The 15,636-nt window shown below is 37.4% G+C and overlaps 1 protein-coding gene across 1 annotated transcript in view; it reads right to left on the minus strand.

The window, feature by feature from the left end:
• LOC104618754 (RIMS-binding protein 2-like) overlaps positions 1-13,440 on the minus strand; it is a 21,660-nt gene extending 8,220 nt beyond the window's left edge. Inside the window, exons 1-4 of the mRNA XM_010284469.1 lie at positions 13,288-13,440; positions 9,562-10,287; positions 7,800-7,917; positions 1,462-1,646 (exon numbers count right to left, since the gene is read on the minus strand). Coding sequence (XP_010282771.1) covers positions 1,462-1,646; positions 7,800-7,917; positions 9,562-10,287; positions 13,288-13,380 — 1,122 coding nt within the window. The 5' untranslated portion in view covers positions 13,381-13,440. The remainder of the gene's footprint in view (positions 1-1,461; positions 1,647-7,799; positions 7,918-9,561; positions 10,288-13,287) is intronic.
• Positions 13,441-15,636: the final 2,196 nt, after the last annotated feature.

Raw genomic sequence — 15,636 nt, forward strand, 5'->3', positions numbered from 1 at the left:
CACTATATACCCATGACTTACCCGGCACCACTATTACTTCACACAGTACAGCATATGTGACCGTAACACATGTACGGGACAAATTTCATACAGCTCGTGGTGGAATTGACCCTCCACCATCCCAGTGCTCAGATGAAATGGATGAAAAGTATTTTGAAAATTCAAACTAGTCCGTCTTCACAACAACTTGATGAGAAATTCAAAGCAGCAGATCACCTAGTAATCACCATGGTCCCAAATATAAAATAAACATCACTGAGAATAAATATCTGGTGTGGTATCTCTCTAGACTTTTCAGTGCCAAACGTACATATTTGTGAAGAAAGAATTAAAATACCTGAGTGAAATAAACATTCTTGCAAAGAAAAATAAGCTCTTAAACAATTTCCATATTTTTGGCATAAATCTGGTATAATGTAAAAAGGTAAGCAAAATATCTAAGAAAGTATTTAACATGAAAAAAATTGTGATTTAGGATACAGACATTTGTGTTAGGAACCAGTCCAGCACAGTGGAAGGCAGCCAGTACTTTAATAGCTTAAGTTACCATTTTATCTTTGAGATGGGTAGTGTAACAAATGAGTCTACATTTTTTCAGGTTCTGTTTCAGATCACACAGAAATCTCAGTTACCGTTGGACTACCAGCAGCTGTTCCTTCTGCCCACTTTGCACCAGATCAATACGATACAAGGCTGCAGGAGGAGATACTTACATTTGCTGATTCAACAGAAAAATCTGCTAGCTTTTTAAAATCAGATCAGCAAACTGAACAATTTTGCCTTGCAGCTGCACAGTCATAAGATGAGGCAAGCTGGGATAGAGGGCTGGCTAAGAACACCAACAGTCTAACACTGTCCCTCTCAACCGAACCAGGGCTGATTTGTCTTCGGTGCCCTGTTTAAAGGCAGCTTCTGTATTTTATACCAAACAGTCAGAAAAGGGAGCGGTTTCCCCAGTTTCAGAAGAGGATGACTCTGGAAGAGAAATACCTAAATTAGGTATTTCTAAACCTTAATTAATCATAAGTGTATACTAGCTAGATGTGTTCAGCATTTAAAAAAGAATACAGCGGCTCTGGTATGTACGAAGGTACAACACTAAGCACTGTCGCGGTGCCCTTGCAGGAAAGACGTCCTCTCTGAAGCAGTTTTTCCTGCAGGGTTTGTGGCAATGGAGATAGGGGACTTCAGAGTCACAATTTTGGTCCTAGCACCTAAATCTCTAATTGAGTCTGGCCCTAACTATCCAAAGCAACTTTGAGATTTTTGCCCATTACCGAATTATTTTTAAGCCATTAGCACTAGATATTAGGTTCCAGATCCAGTGAGATTTACAGCCTGAAACTCTGGAGGAAAACCAACCTCGGACTCTAGTCACACAAGTTGCTTCCTCTGTGGGGAACAAAGGAGACCCTGTTAGTAAAAGTGGGTCCTTCATTTCCTTTGCTTTTTAGATCCCACCTTAATGATCTGTCCTTCTTTAAATGGCAGCTCTTCTTCTGCAGCATCAGGATTTGGGGACATTGTCAGTGGATCGTAGTCAAATAGTGCAACAAATATTCGAGTAGAAATATCCTCTGTGCCAGGATCTGTTTCTGATTCTTCATAAATATCTGGAGAAAGACGGTCATGACCACCATAGCCATCTATGAAAATAAATCCAGAAAAGAACAATTCAATAATACAAGTTGGCCTCATCTTTACTATTCCAGTTAATATTTGAAAAATGTTCGGCATCTCAGTGAAAAAAAACCAATAACTTAATGCATGTCCTATTAAGCTTAGTGTTTGGTTTTTTTTTAATTAGCAAGTTGTTATTTTTTTAAAAAGCATATACAATCTGCATGCACTGCATGTGGTGTTGACCTTCTACACCACACTGACATTTACACATGTGAATACAGCTCAGATAAGAAAGCAATTTTTGTTAGGTTTACTAGAATTTGCCATAAATGAATCAAGCATATTGAGTGATATAATGATGAGTTTGATAAGCTTTATCATTACTGCAAAAATAACCATGCTTTAGATCCATTTGTTTTCCAGCACAGCTGCTTCTGCTCTTCATGGACACAAGAAAGCACATCCCAGCTGTGTTGACATACCATGTTTTAGGTACCAGGTTTAAAACATGGTTATAACCTCTTCTGTCCAGACAGGCAAGAAGAAAACTATTTCAGTAGTGTTAGTTATGCCAGGGTTGGAACATTGTTGGCAATCATACACTGCCTATGATTTTGTTTAAACACGGTCAATAGTTAACATAGCCAGCAGTGCCCCAAACCAACCCAAACGCTAACAAGATGTGTTAAAATCCAGGAGGAATGGTTAGCTGTGACTTCACTTAATCACAAACTCATTAGGAAAGATCATCCATGAATATCACAACACTTGACACCGCACTGAACTCTGTCCACTGCAGGATACCACATCAATTAGGACATAATAAATGAGAACTGATGTTTTGTCTGATACATCTTGCAGACTTTTCAAATGTGTTTAGTCCATGATTCAACAACATACTTAAGGATGGACTTCAGTAAAACTGAATTAGAAATTAGGCCGAAATGGCTAACAATGAGTGTTTTGACTGACATATTTCAAAGGCTTTTAATTTTGTTTTGAAAGAGCATGTGGTAGCGTTTTTGCAAAAAGGGTCTTTCAAGACATATGAAGTTGAAATCCAAAAACTAAAGCCCTCAAAATCACAAGCCACTTCTGAAAAACTTGGCTTATTGTGCAAGTCCTGCTAACTTCAGAGGGAATCACATACTTTCGTTCTTTGCTGAATCAATACTTATCATCCAGTTTACAAGATCCTTCACAATGAATATATTGAGCAAGCGATGTTATGAATTATAATGAAAATGTAGTTCAACTATATCAATTTTTTTCCAAACAAATTTCATATTAATACAATTTTTAATGTAATCACCTCTTACAAATTGAAGACTCCCATTTTTGGTAATAGTTTGAACATTCAACATAGAAAATTTTAGATAAAATTCCTCTTCTTGCCTCAACATCAGATGCATTTTATTCAACATTTTCTGTTTTTAAACTACCAGAAAAAAATTTCAGAGGGTCACAGCTTTAAGGGAACAGCTACTGACTCTTGGGTCCAGAGTGCAAGAAAGAATGTGAATAGGGGAAAATGCAGAACAGCAAACGGGCAGGGAAAAGTTCCAGCCAAGAAGCTTTAGACAGGCACAAAGCACAGAAAGGAAGTGTGGGAGAAGGGCACATGTGGGACAGAAAGCAATGGGACACAAAGGATGGGTTCTCTGTTCTGTTCTCCCACCAGTCAGGTTGCAGTCATTCTGTGGTTCATACTCAGGCCCACTGGGCAATGTAAAACAGGTGTTAAGGGGCCTTTTGTTTTGCTAAAATAAAAAACTGATTTTTGGATCCAACTCCAACTGCAGTTAACGTGGGTTAGGTGCAAACATGAATTATAGCCAAGTGTATCTCTGTTAAAAGCACTGGCCTGTAACATCCAACTCAGAATAGTCACGTTTGCTTCAGTGAACCAGAACATAAATAATCTCTTTATTAGCTCGTTACCCACTTATCTTATTCTTTCAAGAGGTATATACATATATCATACATATACACACACGATTGTGTATGTAAAATCTTCACATTTGGATGCAGCCAGCCAAATTCCCAACAGATGCACAGCTGCAATCACAGTTGCATTGAATTAATGAGATATACACCAATATACACAAGCTGATGATCTGCTGTCAGTCGGATATGTTTCCTTTGAAACCCAACACGAAATTATGATTTACCTAAACTTTCAGGGCCCCTTTTGTTTAGTTTCAGATATCAACAAAAGCGTAATGTGTTTCTTAGCTCTATATATGGCCTGGGCTGCTTTTATGGGTTGTCAGACACTTCAATTCACTGTGTTATGAACTATGAAAACTGAGTTGTTGATCATGTAATGATTTCTATGTTGATGAAGCAACAAATACTATCAGTAGTGGGTATAATTGCCTTACTTGTGTAATACAAGTTTGTTGTTATTCCTAAAATTAAGAATTTTTGCCTTCACCAAGTGAAACAGCCAAAGTCCTGTGTGGTTATTGAAAAGACTCCGAATCTTTGTTTAGCCCAAGCCATAAATCAGAATAATGTTTGGTAACTGCTTCCTATTATAGGTCACTGGGTTGTGGTATACCAGCTACTGTTTGTCCCTGTCCAGTTGATATGAATCAAGTGCAAATGCAGTCATTTTGATGAATGGTTGTTCAGGTGTATACAGTAAATACTGACTGGCATTAGTAGCAGCATAGCTTCACAGAGGTTCATGCAATGCAGTGTGCTCGGACTCAGTAAGTATGGAAAGGTGGCTGCACAGCAGTTTCAGGACAGAGGACTAAGGGCTGTTTGTCCCTTACAGCTGAGCTGGAGAAACTTACCTGAGAGCAGACAGGACTTAAGAGCTAGTTCCCCTGGCATTCTGCATTGCATGCAATGTTGTCATACAGAAACCGCACTTGTTAACACGCAGCTCTAAAATGTGTCTGTCATAAAGGATGAATAATGTTCGGCATACCGTATCTATATTCAGAGGCCATGGTACGCTGCTGAGGCCATTTCTTGTGTCCACCAATGCTGCGATAATAAGCTTCTTCTTTTACAGGTGAAATATTTCCCTCACTACCTGACCGAGACCGACCGCCTTCACTGTTACTGTCCATTGTAATTTCTATGGAGAAAAAGGGAATGATCTATTAAAACATATTGTATAGTTGCCTTTGTGGAGGCTCCTGCTAGCAGGCTTTGCCTACCTTTTTTTCTGACTTGCATATAATATGAAGGCTAAATATTATATAAGCTTTGCCAGATGTCTCAGCCTCTAGAAAGCCTTCTTCAGCAGGGGAATCACAGAAATGTGTATCTTGTTTTTTAAAGCATCACAATTTTGTGCCTTTTAAAATTCATACAGCTTAAATATTGTTTGCTAGATCTTTGGATAGGAATCATCTTTTATTATGAGTTTTAAACAATCCTACCTGCCAGATCTGCAAGGTCAAGAGCACTGTAAACTGTGTTTCACCTTCTAAAGTATCAACCTAAAAACAAAAATTAATTAATTTACTTAAATCCTACCTGCAAGAAGATACTAATCCAAAGTTTTATAGATTAAGGGAGAAAATAGCCCGAAGAATTTAAATTCTGGAACATTTTGGAAACTAGTTTTATCATTGGAATCCTAAGAACATTACAGTTTTGAAGGTGTTTCCCACTAATTTAACCTCCCAGAGCTGCCTTACGAACTTTCCATCACTAAAGTGACCCTTTAGCTGAATAACTCAGTAAAAACTCCAGGCATACATGTAAAGGAATAAGATGCTGCCAAGAAATTTGGAATCCACATTTTTGAGCTATATGCTAAGCCCAACAACAGTTTCATGTATTTAAACAGTCTAAACTTTGGCTCAATCATATTTATTTTCTTTCATTTTACTCTGCTTCTCACTTTGTGGAACTACATAGTCTAGTGGCACAACTATAACAACTTCCTTTTCAAAAACCATACTTGTAGCCTTTATTCACGGGATATTTCCTCTGTCAGTGGGAGTTCTGAACAGTGGGTTCAAGTTTATACAATGCTCTACTATATGCTTTTGGATGCCCTGTTTTTACTATATTTTAATTACTTGACCTCTTGAAATGTTTCATATCTCCTCAGTTTTTTTCCAGCAGGCTTACAGGAAGCAACTTTTGTGCAGCGTTTTAGCAAGTGTTTATATTTGCTTCACTTATCCTCAAAGTGATTTATTACAGTATGATGCTGAAAGCTAGAAATAATGTATACATATCTTTCAGCAATTTAATCACTAGTCTTTTAGTCAGAAATTAGAACTCTTGAACTCCAAGCCAATAAGGCCTTTCACAGCAAATAATTTTTTGTTGTTAGATACTGTACATAATGCTCAGTAGTTTGCTTGTTACCAGCATTAGACAATATTGCAATTTATTTCTAATGGAACTTCCCCAAAAAACATTTATGGATTGTATACAATACAAAACACACTAATTCGTTCTTTAATTCTTTAAGTTACACTGAAAGAAATACAATCTGAGATTTTATATTCTATTTAATTATCTGTTTGAGCACAGATTGACCATCAGAAATTAATTTCTGTATTGGATTCCTAAGCTGTTGCTACTGAACTACTAAACAGTGAAGTCATTACTTTGCAGTTTTCGGGTACTAACTTTGTTGACAGAAAGTGAGCTCTGATAAGTTTAATCACTTCCCTTATTTTTTAATTCAAATGAAAACTAAAAGGAAGCCCAAAGGATTAATTCAAAGAAACCTGTCTACTCTCTTGCTATTTACAAAAAAATGTTTTAGCAGATAATATAGAAGAAAGAACTCAGATACAAAACTTGCTTTAAGTAGTCCAAACATAAACCGGAAATCTTTACTCCTGAAAAAAAAGGCTGCTTTCAGAGAAAAAGAAAAAATGACATGAAATACTAACAGCCTTCACACCATCATCTGAAAATTTGATTCAGCTAACAATTGCTTGTCAATAGAAGCACAAGAGCCCCCCTGAAGCTGATTCTCCCTCATACCATTTTCATACCAGTGTAATTCCACTGACATCTGTGAAGATTATCCTGGTTTACACCAGGATGTGGGACGAGAATCAGCCTCTGAACAGCCATGCTATATTGAAGACACTAAGAAAGTTTCACACATTACAGCTGTGCGTGTTTTCTGATCTATGGTATTAAAATAACTGTGCCCGCTAGGGGGACTTTGCTTTTAATTTACAGTACAGGCATTTTAGTGTGAGTCTATGAAAAGGGAAAAATACTTAATATTTAAAAGTATTCCTTAATGATCAGTCTCTCTCGTTCTGATAATCCCCATTTGTGACATCCCTTATTCACATAAATGTCAGGTGAGAATTGCTTCCTTCTCCTCCTGATGATGCCCACAGTATCCACAAATTAAAGTCCACGTTAGGGACAGGAACCAGACCGACTTTACATCTTTGTGGAGTAAAGTTCTGCTAATAGCTCACAGAACTCCTTCTGCTTTTGTTTTGCATGTGTTTCCCGATTTTCAGTGTGAATGTTTATTTGTCAGTATAGAGTGCAAGTTTTAACAGATATGTATTTGTCCATAGTGTCTCGATTCCATTATCTTTTCTGCACTACTTTTTGGATTTTCTGGTATACACCAGCATACAGGTTAAGTCATAAGTAAACCAGAATAGGGATGATCCTGTAAGAAGTATCAAATCAAGTAAATATATGCAAGTTCTACTAACTTGTTACATTTAACAGCTTCCAATTTTCCTGCTAAATTCCAAAAAGTAGTCAAGAAAATGGAAAGTGAATGCAAAATGATGGTTGATGAATGGCAAGATGGATGGCTAAATGGATGGCTGAATGGGAATGGCAAGATGGATGGCTAAATGGATGGCTGAATGGGTACATTTATTTTACTGATCATATAGCAGCCTGCCTGCATTATAATTTCTTCTTAGGTAAGATCTGACAGTATTTAAGCTTAACCAAGCTTAGAAAAGCTCCAACACCCACTAAAATCTATGAAAAGACTCCAAGTGATGTCGATGATGACTACTGACTCAGCCCTCTGTGAGACCCCAGTACACTCAGATGGAGATGTTTTTACTCCCATTTCATCCCATTTAAACTAAGAGGAAGCATGGTTCAAGACAAGCGTCTGTTGTTTCTTTTTTAAGGACCGCCTTCCCAACTCTGAGGCTGCAAAGAACAGAAATGCACCAATCTGTCCAACTAACCAATGGAAGGGACCAACATTGGTCGAGACCTTTGTGACACTGCACTGCCATGAGAGGACCTTCGCCCTGCATGCTCCGCCCTTTCAGGCCGTCCTGCAGATGATGGATTACCTAAAAGCTAAAAAACAACAACAGAAAAAACAGGTTTGTAAGTTACATGCATGGTAACATCATGGTTATATGGTTGGACATTAATCAGGTCAATCACATTTGGAAGCATAAGCTCTAAAGGCAACTAAACTTAGCTTTTAACTGAAAGGTTAGCTGAAAAGTAAATACTGCTGCCTGGCAATCCTGCAAAAGAAAAAATGGTTCCCTGGTTTATGGCAGAGTTTTGTAACCAGCAGTCACACATCAGAACAAAAAGAAAAGAAAAGAATAATTTTTGAAATATTCTTTTGCCTTTGTTGTTGCTGCTAAGATGACATTATAGTCTCCTGAAGAGTAGTACAACCAGTCGTGAGAGCTGTGGAGATTGGACTGCACTGAAAAGGCAAGCCTTTTTTGTATTCAGCTACATAGCTTTGTCCAGTTTGCAGCATGTGAACAAGTGTACATCCTTCTGTCTTTGAGCACACTCCTTTTCTATAATGGCCTTCAGTTGTTACAGCCTTTTAAAGGTCATTGAAACATGGAGAAGGGAATGTAGACACACTTCATCTCACATCACAGCTGTCTCTTTCTGTTCACTACCCTTGCAGAAGATGTTGCTCTTTAATAACTAAACGGTAACGATGAGATTAATACAGCTTGGGCACCAATTTTAATGGGAGGAATTTTTAAGGATCAGTTCAGCACAAACTGCTAGGCTAGAAGAGCAGGCAACTGATTTTTACTCTTACATGAAACTCTGGACTGTTGCAGACTGAGAGGGTAAACACCTTGCTTTGGTCTTTAGGGAGCAGGGAAGCCTATGGATACATCTATCAAAGTGTGGAGACTGCTATAGATTAACAGACAGAAATGCAAGTAGGCAAGATCACGCAGAGGCATCCTTGAAAGATATGGAATGGCCCTGGCCTCTCCTTTTGGAAGAAGCTGTTTGCCTGCATTCTCATGCAGAGATGCAGTCTGCAACTTCAAAGGCAAGAAGAGATGGTCTAAAAAGGAAGGCAAAGTAGTGACAGTGCAGAGATAAGGTAGAAAATGGAAACATGATAAAACCCGTGACTTCATAAATCTGGGTCACTGTCACACTCGGGGAGAATCTTGATTCTTGTCCAGAGATGTTTCATGATAAAGACCATATCCTGAAAATTCTGGAAATGAGGTGAATAAAAACAACATGATGAAATGAATTTTTCAACGTTAAAAAAAAAACAAAACACGAACAACAAAAAACCCGATGAAATATTTTACCAGTTAAAATGCAGCTTTTTTTCAAAGCAACATTTAGATGAGCAAAATAAAGAAAAACAATCTTTTGGAAAAATTATAGTTCAGCTAACCCTTAATTAAAATTTAGATTCAGTTGTCCTTTAATAAAAGCAGCCATTATTGTAATTTGTTCTGCAGGAAAATCATTGTAAAGCAAATTAAACCGATTTCAGCATGACACAAAAGAGGACTGTAAAGGAAAATGCAGAATATTAAACAAAAATGAATGGAGAGGAAAAAAAAAAGGAAAAATGTAGCAGATAAGTCCAAAGGACAGACTCTAAAAATTAATTCAGGAAAAAAAAAAAAGGAAAAAAAAGAACAAAAGAAACAAAATAGACTAATTTGGCAAGCAGATGTTAGAAGGAAGATTTATTTCACACACCAGAGAGTCTTCTGCATCTCTGTGGGATGGCTTTGCAAGTAGACCAGCTGCCCTAGAGTCAGCCATTTTTAAGTCAGTCTTCCAGCCTCCCTGAACATCTTCATTAGACAAATTATCTGTTCTATTACATTTCTGAGTCTCATACTTTTTCTCGTAACTGGGCTTGACCTGTTCACTCCTGTGTTCTACAAAGGAAGGACCCAGGTCACCAAAATCTTCTTCAATGCTGGTTTGTCTGGTTAAAGTTTTCCTGCGAGCAAGCAATGGCCTCATGCTTTTCCTGCAGGAACAGTTAGCAGTCTCTGCACAACAGCTAGATGCAACATTGGCAGAAACTGAATCACAAGTATATCTGAAATTAAAACGAGATTCTTCTTCTTCACTTCCACAGTCTAGTCCACTGTCTGGGCTTCTCGATAAGGATCGGCTATATTTACATCCTTTGTCGTCTGCAGCAAAATCCTCCACGCCTGAAATTCTGTGCTTCGCTGGGTACCAGACGTTGTGCTGTTGGTCTTGATTGTAGGGCCTAGGTGGTCTAGAGTCTCTAGCTATTGTGGGATTCTTTTTATAGGGCATACCTAAACCCTGCTTGTACAGCAGTTCAGAGTATTCACCATCCTCTTCAGCTACTTCTGGAATACTGAAAAGCTTTTTACTGTGATGTATCTGCTGTGAAAAGTCAGGCTGTTCCAAAAAAGTGGCTTCAGTGGTCTTATCGCACTCCTTAAGATTATGTAATGTTAAAAACCAGACAGGGAACAAATAGTGTGTGACAAAAATAAAATGGGAGGGAAAAGGGAGAAGAAAAGAAAAATAAAGACAGAATTAGTTTTAGAGCAATGGCAAACATAAGACATGCAGCTTATTTAGTGAAAAGGATGACATGCTTTGAATGAGAATCTGTGGAAAATAAAGACATGATTAAGAAGTTGCTGAGTGTTAGGTACAACATGAGAGGTCAGTACAAACAACTGAGTGATGCTCTTAACAAGAATAAACCCATGCATTTAAAACAAAGCAATAAAAGCTGCACACAGGTTCCAGCATGGTGAATGGGAATGGCATTAAAACACAGCACTAGTGCTTAGTTGTTCCTTGCCCCATGCCAAATTGCTATTTAATTTTTCATTGTAACCAGAACCCATATCTGAGGATGAAAATTCTGTTCTAGCAATCATTCTTGCTTTACATCTGTTAAAGCATCCTATATGAGTAGCAAATAGTCTTAAATCTGCCAGAGGAGAGCTATTCTGCAGCCATCATTAAGGGAGTTCTAATTTCCTTAGTAAAATTGTAAAAAAAAAGGGCACCATTTTAAAAGCTTGGATTCCACAGAAAGGACCCTGAGAAGCCAGCTGCTCTCTGATATCACTTGGTCTGCACTGTCATGAAATCTCTCATCATAATCTTGTACCTGCTTGATAAAACCAGTATTTGAAAATCAGCCTATTAGCAGAAGTAAGTATAAGTCTCTGTTTATACCAGAAGTAGGTAAAAACTATCCCAGCCTGGATAAAAAGAGCATTCTGAACACGATAGAAACATTCTGTAATTTTTCTATTACATTTACACAAAACACAGGTTGCTGTGACAGAAGAATCCTGTGCAGTATCTTTGTTGGATTCTGAGAAGAGACAAGAGAATAATGATGTAGGAGGTGTTGGTTTTGATTGACATGTATTATAGATTCTACATCATGGAGATCACCTCTCCTTAATGCCCAGATCAGGCAGGTCTCTGGACACAACAGCACCCATAAATAGTGACAGGATCATCTTGGAGACTTCAGCAATAGCTCTCACTCTGAGCATGTTAAACTTAACTGGGTTCTGGATGTCTTCCGCTTTCAGACATTAGGCACTTTCTAAGTTACTTCATGACTATATTTGTTTCACCTATTTTCATTAATTTTTAAAATATGTATCACACTTGTGAAACTTCTGAGACAAACTGCCATAAAAGTGGAAAAAAGTCAATAAATATTAATAAGGACAGTTTTGGTTGGAGCTCAGATCATCTAAGTGAGTTGAATCTTCCTTTGATCCTTCCTTTGAAAGGCTGTATTAGCCTTTGTTTTAGGGAACCATTTGAAGGAATGATAATCTCCCAATAAAGCAAATATATATCTGCATGCAAAATGTTTTCTTGTTACTTGAGAGCATCTACTAACTCAGGACAGAATACTCAATTACAGCTGCAAGGTCATGGCGGGCATACTTTCAGATGCAAGAGGAACAGGAATCTGATTACATTATGGAAAATTCAGTAAACATGTTTCTTATTTTTTTGATAATTTATGATGTTGCAAGGTGAAATTGGATCTAGTGAAAGAAGAGGAAATTATGGAGCACTTTGGGATCAGAATCTGACTCACATTTTATATCAGAAAACTTATCAGCATGGTGGGCCATATTCTCCAAATGAGACCCAGACATCCATGGGTCCTTCCCCAGGAAGTACTCATATACTGAATTCCACTTCTGCAGAATGAGTCAACCAACCATACCCTTCACATACACTACTACAAGAGAAGTATGCCTGTGGATTTTAAGATGTCTAAAATGATTTTTTATGCTGATTAAGGGTCTGGACCTTTTTAAATATTAACATTGGCAATACTAATTTAAAACCAAGAAGTAAAGATACTTTCTGAGACATAAAGAACAAGAACAATATAGGGATAATTCACTTTTTCCCAGAGGAAAGGGACAGAAGCAGCATGCAGAAGGATTTCAGGTTCAACCTTTACGTTAGCAGAATAATAGGAACGCTGATTATTTTTTCTTTTGAAGAAGTACCTGTCTCATTCCAGATAGTTATCAGAATGAAAAGACTGAATTTATAATACATAAAATCAGTTACAAGAATGGTAAAAATTCTTCTAGGCATGAGAAAATACTATTGTTTTTCAGTTAAGTAACAACATATTGGATGAAAAATCAACCTGTGGGTTTCCTTATTGTTCCAGGTTATTCAGCCTTCTAAGAAAACACAATTTAGTGTAATTGCTAGACACATAAAAAGCAAATACAATTTACATGTACAAATACACTATGGGAAATACATATTCTGTATTGGGTAGGTTCAACATTCTACGTACACTTTGCTTGTTATACTAAAGTTGTCTTTCCTGATGAATATTCCTGTGTAGTGTTAAAGCAATATTTCTGATAGGTATTTCCTACTGCCTCTGGTGGTTCCCTAATAATCAGAGCACGAGGATTTCTGATAATGCATTTATCAAAGCTGACCCAACTCCCTTTCTTACAAGGACACTTTAAAGCCTCTGGAAAAGATGGGACTAGCACTAGAAACAGGGACAAATTACTCAGACATGTAAAGCCTAAGTTGCTTTTTTTTTCCTATACGTATGTTTATATAAATCTCCTTGCTCAGAAATAACTCATTGTCCGGGGAGCACATGTAGTATATTGTCATATAAGCATGGGAAAGATGCCCAGATATAGAGCAGAAATTGCAACTTCAACAATTAGGAAAATAGTCAGTTAGTTAAAAGATTAGCTGTCAAATAAAAAAAAAAAAAGTAGTAAATGTATTAAAAAGTGGCCTTGAGATCATAAACTACATTCACCCCAGCTCTAAGTCTATACAACAGTGTAAGTTTTAATGGTCTACAAAATCCGTAATTGACTAAAATAAATTCTTTGAGGCAAGAATCAAAATATGGAGGTACTCCTAAATTTTCTCTGCAGTCACACTTACCTTAAGTGCATTGTGTGAAGTCACACTGACTCGTCGCCTTCCTCCATCCTCCAGCTGCATTTCGGAGTACAGCTCTTCTTCATCTTCTTCCATAATGTCAGACAAGTCAGAACCTCTGCTGCTCTCTGTATGGTACTCTTCACCATGGCAATAGTGAGGCTAATTGACAGGGTGAGAGAGAAAAGTCTTTACTGACTGTAAAGCAGGAAATCCTTGTATAACACCAATGAGAACTAGAGCATTTCCTAGATTTGAATATCACGCTAATAACCAGATATAAATTCCATCATGCAGCTTGCTGCTCTGTTCTAGTGGAGACATCATGTATAAATTTTTTTTGCCCATTCATGCTCTCAATTCAAGAAATCCAATCTTAATCCCATAGGTGATAGAAAAAGGGATGTCTGTATTCACAGCACTAAATCTAGTTTTAGTTTTGATTAAATTCCCTTGATTTAAAGATGTCCTTCATGCATCAATGGACTTGCTGACCAAATTGTAAAAGCCCTAGGATAATTCACGTATCATCTGTTCTTCACAGCTGTTTGTTACATCACTTTATAATTTAAAAGTGATCATCATGTAATTTTTGCAGGGTGTTACCATCATTGTTATGATATAGCTAGCTGACGGAATTTGAAGCTTTCATTCCCTTAAACATTGTAGGAATAGAGAGGTTGAAACCTTAATTGTCTTTTAAAATTAGTCCAAATATTTCAAGTTCCTATAAGATCCCAATTAGTTGGAAGATAAGGAGGAAAAAGTATGTCCTACTGAATTGCTAATGTTAAATAGGAGTGGTCTCTATTCAACATTACATCTAGCAAATCAGATCATAAACCAAACTCATTGTACTTCCCAGGACAAATTTTCAAATGCAGTCACCTGACTGTCAGATTGCAGTAGAATATATGACAAATCAAATATTTTAGAAGTACTAGAATGCTAGAAATTACTGCATTCCTTCCCCCAGCAATACTAATGAAGAAATAATTTCTGTGGTACCAGATCAATTCCCATATCTATGTAGCACCCTGATGTCAATTAATCCCAGCAACGAGAAGAAAATATCTACAATAAGCAATTTCTCCAAAGTGAAGATGACTTTGCTCTCCCAATAAAACAGACAACTTTGCCTTTTTTAATTCTTTGTTCTGGGCCTAAAAAGATTGTAGGGTGAAGCCTTTAGTAGTAATTCTCAGTGCTGAGCCCATAAATGTTTTCAGATACTTCAGATGCATTGTATTAGGATCATCTTAGAAAAAAAGCCACAGCAGCTGCACAATGTTTTTAGTTTCTTTTTGAAGTTAAAAGATTGGACAATATTCTAATGCTTCATTTTTCACATCTAAACTTTGTGGGTCTCATACTAAATTTAATTATTTCATCAGTTCCAGCAGAATCGTGGTCCTGTTTTTTATAGAAAGTCACTCCTGTACTCTTGTTCCCTGCTGTATTTAAATAACTTGGGGGTTGCACTGGCACAGTACTACTAAAGTTGCCCAACTGAGTGCAGAATGCCTTGTAGATTATCAAAGGCCAATACAGCTGGAATAAAGCCCTGATTGCTTGGGCAATCAGACTACAGAGACCTAGCAAACTGTCTCCAAGGTTTATCCATTGTGGTTATAACAACAGGGATGCCTTGCTAAATAGCCACTCAAGTATTTAAATAAATCTTTTAATTCAAGCACTATATTAACTGAGGTATAAAATGTAACTAGGAGATTTTATATAAGGAATAATTATGCAATTCTACTTGCAATCAATTAACTCTGTATGTAATAGGGCATATATACTCTATGTTCAATAACTGTGTGCATTTACACATGCAGATTTCCAGTGAAAAGTCTATGGCCACACATTCCGTGCACTTGTGGTTATTATTTCACATGTTTTCTGGCACTGCCTTTCCTGCAAATGTTGTCTCTGAATTTCAGGTCTATCTCCGATACTTACTTCCCTTGCCCTTATTATCTATTTACAGAGCAAATCAACAGCTTGCAGAAAACAATATATTCATATATTTTTGTGACAAAAGAAAGAATTATTATTCCCATTCCAGTTTTGGTTGACAAGCCCACTGACCCAGATCCTCAGAGGTATTGAGATACCTAGATGCATATGTGCAGGACAACCAAGGAATCAGGCCCAGCCAGCATGAGTTCATGAAAGGCAGGTCCTGCTTGACCAACCTGATCACCTTCTATGACCAGGTGACCCGCCTAGTGGATGAGGGAAAGGCTGTGGATGTTGTCTACCTGGACTTTAGCAAAGCCTTTGACAGCATCTCCCACAGCATTCTCCTGGAGAAATTGCCTGCTCATGGCTTAGACATGTTTACTGTTT

The sequence above is a fragment of the Phaethon lepturus genome, unplaced genomic scaffold, assembly GCF_000687285.1.
Source record: "Phaethon lepturus isolate BGI_N335 unplaced genomic scaffold, ASM68728v1 scaffold8270, whole genome shotgun sequence".
In the NCBI taxonomy this organism is placed as follows: Eukaryota; Metazoa; Chordata; class Aves; order Phaethontiformes; family Phaethontidae; genus Phaethon; species Phaethon lepturus.